Here is a 7016-nt window from a genome sequence, read left to right as displayed (position 1 = left end):
GTGAGATGAGGGCTTAAAAGAGGGAAAAAAGTAGGTCTTTCTCACTAGTAACTTCAGTGTATAAGGGCTTAAAAGGGGGGGAAAAAAAAGATCTTTCTCACTAGCAACTTAATCTAAGTTCTGAGTTCTTAATCCAGCAGCATTGTGATCTCTTGTAAGATCGGTTTAAATCATATTTGTAACATCGCAGCCACAGTGCCCTGATGAGCTGCGTGCCTGAAGGTATTAATCAATTACAATGTCATGTTGGTGATTACTAGAATTGATAAAAATATGTAGGCTAGCAGAGTCTGGAATACAGTCTTTTTTAAAATGACGTATCTCTGTGTTGTCAGTGAAATGGTACTGGTTTTCATAACACTTGCATTTGCATAAATACAGCATTAGCTGATTCACAGCCTCGCTGAGGCGGGTTGGATCCTTGTGGCCCCAGCGGCTCCAGCAGGCAAACGCTTGATGCCTTGCCCAGTCGTAAGCTGGGAAACACGTTAGTCCAAACTTTTTATATGGCACTACGCACGTAAAAGTAATCTGTTTCAGCCCTTAAATACAAATTGAAATGATAGTGATAAACTATAACATAACCAGGATGCAAATGTAGCGTAAGTATAAATAAATAAGCAGCAAAATCTGCTGCGCATGTTATTGCTCTAAATAAATGAGTTGCCGGTGAACTTGAATGTGAGTGGAGAAGTGTTTCCAAACTCTGAACAACGTTGACCTCTGATGGGCTCTTTGAAGCCACCAAGCCGTGGGATTGTGAGAAAACTATATACTGTTCTGAGACAGGCAGACAGCAAAGATGCACTTAAATGATTTTTCTACAGCATGCAGTCCAAAAAAGGAGGGGGAGAACCAATTCAGGTTCCTCTCAGAACTGCAGATGATAAAGAAAGTCAATTTATTGTGGCATTGTACAGGCTTTTAGGAAAGATGATTGTGACTTTTTCTTCTTTTTTCCTTTTTTCTCCTCCAGTGTTAGACTAAAAGAGGGAAAAAAGAGCCCAGATTGGAGTCAAATTTTTCCCCAGTTCGGTAACTTTTTAATGGAGCATTATCATAAAGAGCTATCGTAAAACTTGAAGATGAAAGCTACTGGAAATGTGGAGAATAACTGTAATTAGCAGCCTATTTGACTAGGCTTTTTGTTTCTTTGGTTGCTGGTGAATAAAAAGGGGGTTGTGCTCTTCTTTGCCAGAGTAAAGAAGAAACCAAACAAACAGGCAAGCAGGAAGGTGCCTGCCCTGGTGCAGTATTATTTCATCTCCACAGTGAATGACGATCTCTCTAGGGGAGCTTTCAAAGGTAAACAAGGGGACTTTGCTCAACTGGCAAATTTGCAAGCCCTCTTATTTCTAAAAGCATCTAATCACACAAACTTATATTACATCTTAAATGTTTTTATTTGTATACAAAATGTAATAATTTACCAATATTGTGCAGCAAAGTATAGTTACACACATACACACACACACACCCCCACACACCCCCCTGCCCCAGGTACAAATACAACAGAAATACAACTTTCTTCCTCTCTGCCCTTCAGAAAGGCAACACTGTTTTGGCAGGTCAGCAGCTAGAAATAAGGTGCTATAATTAAGCGGCATCGGAATGTCTTCACTTTACAAATGTGATGTGCAAATTTATATACAACCACATGTTGGGGTTTTTGTTTTTTTTTTCACGGAACCCAAAACTCCTTACCCCAAACCTCTCTCAGAGATAGGAACATGTATAAAGTGCTAATACTTAAGCATGTTTCCAACGACCTCACGACGTAGTTTGAAGTTTAGAACAGGCACTGTAATAGTTTGCTGGGTAGATTGTCACTCGGTGCAGTACGACAGAGAGGAAAGACACTCAGACATCGCTGGGGGACCGGGAGCGAAAGGACACTTTAGCCTGAAAGCAGCCGCAGAAGAGCACCCACATGGACCTCTGGATTTCCTGGTTTCTGTAGGCGTAAATGATGGGGTTGATCATGGAGTTGTAGGTGGCGGGTAGAAGCGTGGCGTACGTGTACACAGAAGGGTAGTCGGGATCCCCCACGACGCAGTAGATGGCAAAAGGCAGCCAGCTGGCTCCGAAAGTCCCGAGGATTATAGCGAGGGTCGAGACGCCTTTTTTGGTGGCGACGTAGTGCGAAGCAGTCAGAAAGTGCTGCTGGAGAGCGATCTGGTGGGCATGCCTGCAAACGATCTTGCAGATCTCGATGTAGAGATGGAGCATGATGAGGAAAATGAGAAAGAAAGAGGCGGACAGCAGCGTCACGTTGCTCTTGGTCAAGGGTCTGACGACGCTGCAGGCGGCGCGGTCGTGGAGGCAGTTCCAGCCCAGGACGGGCAGCAGCCCCAGGCAGAGGGAGACCCCCCAGGCGCCCGCCAGCATGGTGTGGATGCAGAGCACCGTCCTCTCCGAGTAGTAGGTGAGGGCGTTGTAGAGGGAGAGGTAGCGGTCGACCGTGATGGCCAGCAAGCTACTCACGGAGGCGGCGAAGGAGGCGACGAGGAAGCCCACCGTCAGCAGGCTGACCGTCTCGGAGCGGATCACGTACTGGAAAACGAAGTTGAGGATGAGCCCGAGGCCGGCCAGGAGGTCGGCCGTGGCCAGGCTGCCCACCAGCACGAACATGGGGGTGCGCAGGGCGGGCGAGTAGCAGATGATGGCCACCACCAGGGCGTTCTCGCAAGCGATGGCGGTGCCGGAGACGCAGAGCATCACGTCCCAGGGGTTGAGGGCGGCGGGCGCGGGGGGCCGCGACGACAGCTCCAGCGAGGCGTTGCCGCCGCCGCCGGCCGGCAGCCGGGGGACGGCCGCTCCGCTCTCGTTCAGCGCCGCCACCGCCTCCATCGCCGCCCGGGCGGCCGCGGCTGTGCGGGGGCAGGGGCGGCGCGGGGGCGGCAGGCGGCGGGGCGGTGGGGCGCGCATGCCGGGCGGCGGCGCCGCGCCCGCCCTGTCTGTGGTGCTGAACCCGGAGAAGTTTCCCGCCGGCCCGGCCGCTCCCCGCGCCCCGCCCCGCCCCGCCCACCCCACCGCCCCGCCCGCGGCCCGGCGCGCGACTTTGGCGGGAGCGGGCGGGCGGCCGCCGGGAGAAGGCGAGGGGGGGGCGGGCCGGACCGCGCGGCGCTGACGTCAGCGGCGGCCGGCGGGCGCGGGGGGGCAGTGGGCAGAGCGCGCGCCGCCGCAGGGCGGCGGCGCGGGGCGTTTGCTCGGGGGCGCGAGCGGAGAAGGCGGGAGGCGCGGCCCCGCTCCGCAGGAAGGCTTCCCGCCTCGGCCGCCCGCGCCCGGCGCGCTTGTGGGGAGCAGCTGGCCGGGTGGGGGTCGTACGGCGGAGCCCGCGGGGACATCGCGGGGAGAGGCGCTGGCACGGGCTGCCCAGAGCGGGGTGGCGGGTGCCCCGACCCTGGAAACGTTCCGGGCCTGGTGGGACGGCGCTCTGAGCAGCCTGATCGGGTTGCAGGTGTCCCTGCTCACGGCAGGGCGTTGGGCTAATGGCCTTCAAAGGTCCCTTCCAACCCCAGCTGTTCTATGGTTCGGTGCTTCGAGGTGTTGGCACACAGTGCTAGAAATCGCTGTGGAGAAGCCTGCTTCACATTTGTCCTCTCCAAACAGCATGTACGCTAGGGTTAACAACCTGTTCACCAGCGGAAGCGCCCACCCTGTTTCCTGAGGTCCCCCAAACGGGAGGCACAAACCGGAGAAGACCCAATCGCACGGACATGAAAAACACCAGCTCTCTCTCCTTGCCTCGCGCTTTGCGCCGCACGATGTGTTCCCTCTCTATACATTTCCTCTCTAAAGCCTGTTAATCGATGAGGCAAAGGATAACGGTTTCGTGCCAATCGCCACCAAACCTGATGCCAAACGAACGTGGGCAGCTGGTAGTTTCCATCTGCAGCGACATGGCTTTCCTAGCACGAAGGGGACGAGCCAAAAGGTGCCCCAGTCTGGGACAGCATGTTTGTTCTGTAACTGCTGATCACAGGGATGTGGATCATCACCCTCTCGTTTATGGGGACAGCATGCAAACCATTTAGACACAACTTTGAGAAATTCATTAAAAGAAAATGCGTTTGCTGCCTTGGACAGCCCAAACGAAGAAGGCACGCGGGCCATGCCACAGTAAGAGGTGGACACATTTGAAGGGAATTACAAGTGTCAACGTTCATTACATCCACCCCCACCCGTGTCCTGCAGGCTAAAATTATCAAGACAGGCTGTGGACATTTTGTATCTCTGAACAACCCAAGCGGTGGCTTCCCAGGATTTCTGAAACATGAATCTCAGAATAGTTTACTTTGGCGGGGCCTCATGGAGGTCAGGCCTGGGGAGTATCTCTGGTCCCACCACCCGCTCAGAGCAGGGCCAGTGTCAGCGGTACAAGGGTTTTTTCTCAGCATCTCGTTCAGGTAAGTCTGAATATCTCCAAGTGCAGCCTCTCTGGGCGACCTGCACCCATGCTTCATCCTCACTGTAAAGATTTTTTCCTTTTTATCTAGTTGGACTTTCCTTCGCTGCGACTTGTGCCCACAGACCCCTTGTCCTGCGTGGTGCCCCACTGCCCGTGTATTCTCCCGTGCCTACCCAGGCATTACAGACGCATATATAGCCACAGCAAAACTGGTTGCCAGAAGGTTTAAGAAGGGTTTGCAAGCCTACACAACTCAAGCACTTAGTCACGTACCCCCACGATAGTTCAGAAAATGCAACGTTTCTTATTCCCTTTGCCAAGTGGAGAATGAGCTGGGTATGGGCAATGTTAGCTTGGCTTAATTAAGATTAAGACCACAAGAACCCTAGGGCAGAAACGGGTGCTACAGAGGAAAGCACCGGTTTTCATCAGTGAAACATGGTGCAGAAGGTCTTGATCGTGGGTGATTTGTCACATCTTTGAATAACCTATTGCCTCTGGGAAACGAGTATTTTCTATAATAGCACATGTATCATAAGGCCATGTTTGCTTTTTATATTTTGGTTATATGTCATTTTAAACCTCTATGTTCTCTAGCACATTTCCTTAACTGAAAACTATGAAGCCCATGCTATCAAGGCAGAAGTCCTTTCACGGTGGTGAAACCTTGTGAGAGCATTAGGATCTCAGAGTAAGATGTAAGAAGAGTTTTCAACCCATGAGCCAGTCCAGTCTCGTATCCCTTACCCGTTGTCACATATTTCACTCAGTGAAAGAATTGTTCAAGCATCGTAGTGTGTCTCTAAAAGGGAGATGCATGTGTCCAGCTTGACTTTGCTCCTTGTTGTCGGGTGTTTTCTGAGTTCTTCTGGCTCCTGAGTCCTTGCATTTCTCCAGACTGTAACACTTTCAGGAGGAGTATGCTCTTACAGTCCATGTCAGGTTCTTGCTGTGCTCAGGGAGCAGGGCTCTGCATCTCCCTCATCTCCCTCACGTTGCTGGGTATCAATGGGCAGAGTTAGCAACCAACTCCACGCTTACTGAAATGGTTACACCTCCTTGGGAACTGTTTATATTTCCAGAGCTATCGTTAAAGACCTTTTAGCTTCTTAGTTCAGCTTCTTGCAGCAGTCATTCCAACATTCCAACCAAAAGGTGAGCCATCTGGATTGCTCTTAATTTAACTGGTTGTAGGAAAAAGAGGATTCAGAGAGTAGATAAAGCTGGCATCTGACAGCCGCACTCATTTACCGCGGCACCACAAGGAGCAGTGGAGAGAAAAGTCTGGCCAGACCTCCTGTGCTGCTGTCAAGATGTTTTCATCTTGGCTTCCTAGCTGAGACTGGATCCGCAGATCTCACAGGAGAATATAAAAATAAAAAGCTATGTTTCAGCAGTGCATACCTAGGTGCAGGACATGATGTAATTCAGTAATTACCTTAGTGAATTTCTGAAAATTAAGCAGCAACAAAATTTAAAAGTCGCTGAAATAAACAATCTAAAAACTCTCTGCTTGAATTCTCCATCTGTTCTGAAAGCTGAGCAATATTGCAGTGTAATTTTGGTATGCGATTACTTAATTTTGGTTAACTATGGATTATTTTGATAACTGGTATTTTCTTTAATGATTAATAAGTAGGCTGAAGAAATGTCAAGCATTATTACACATGCTTTACATAGCATGATTTGGAACAAAAAAAAAAAAAAAGCACTTCAAAATTTATCTTTCCAATAACACGCCGAAAGTATTGAAGAGTCGTTTTTCTTCTGGCAACATAAAGAAGCCTTAAAATAAAGGGATGGGGAGGGGAAAAGAGAGGGAGATAACACAGATGGTGAGCTAACCAGTGCTGACATTTCAGAGATTTCTATGCAGCTGGTGTGAAAAGATGTTTTAAACACTTAGCGATCCATTTAGGCGCCTCTTCAAGTTTATCATTTTCCTGACTTGGTGAACTGAGCCCCACCATCTGGTGTCACCAATGATCAGGTCCTTGCTAACAATACGCCCTGGCTGACCCTTCAGATTTAGACAGGTGTCCACCTGCAAACATGCTGTATTGAAAAACCTACTGATGAAATAAACTTCAGAAGGGTTCAGGTGCCATTTAGGATTTCAGTCACATCCTCCACAGTCCCGTTTCTCCACCACACGTCGTGTTTCCCACGCAGTCCTTGACTGTGCTTCTTGATGGAGCACTCACGGTGTCATCAGTCCCCTTTGATGAGTCTTCAGCTGCTTGGCTGCCCTGTCCCTCATGCAGATACAGTCCAGAAAACAGCCTGCAACTCTGTAAATCTATTTTACCTGCACACTAAGGCTATATGGGACCGCATAAACACATGGACACAACTATCACGCTTTTTCTAGCACGTGCTTGGGATGAAAATCCTGGTTGGTTGCATTCACAAAGCTGCACTTCTCCGATGGATTTTATGGGTGCTTTGGAAAGCGGTACTATGTCTTATGTGATCTCTGAATCGCTAGCAGAAAGTACAGGGACAAACTTCACATAAGCCAGTGAAAATCTGCTTTAAATAGTGTAGTAAATAAATACTTACTCTCAGGGATGAATTCAGTCTGAATCTTAGGTTGAAATCCAGA

The 7016-nt window shown here is 49.8% G+C and overlaps 1 protein-coding gene across 1 annotated transcript; it reads right to left on the bottom strand.

The window, feature by feature from the left end:
• Positions 1 to 1860: 1860 nt before the first annotated feature.
• Positions 1861 to 2850, bottom strand: GPR6 (G protein-coupled receptor 6; the record flags this gene model as incomplete). Its single annotated transcript, XM_081998671.1, has 1 exon — positions 1861 to 2850. One exon carries the CDS (start codon positions 2848 to 2850, stop codon positions 1861 to 1863), a length of 990 nt encoding a protein of 329 aa, XP_081854797.1.
• Between the last annotated feature and the right edge of the window lie 4166 nt (positions 2851 to 7016).

This window comes from Phaethon aethereus (genome assembly GCF_964289735.1).
Source record: "Phaethon aethereus genome assembly, chromosome: 3".
Classification (NCBI taxonomy): Eukaryota; Metazoa; Chordata; class Aves; order Phaethontiformes; family Phaethontidae; genus Phaethon; species Phaethon aethereus.
Note: the sequence above shows the minus strand (reverse complement) of the source record. Positions and strands in the feature narration are given on the sequence as shown.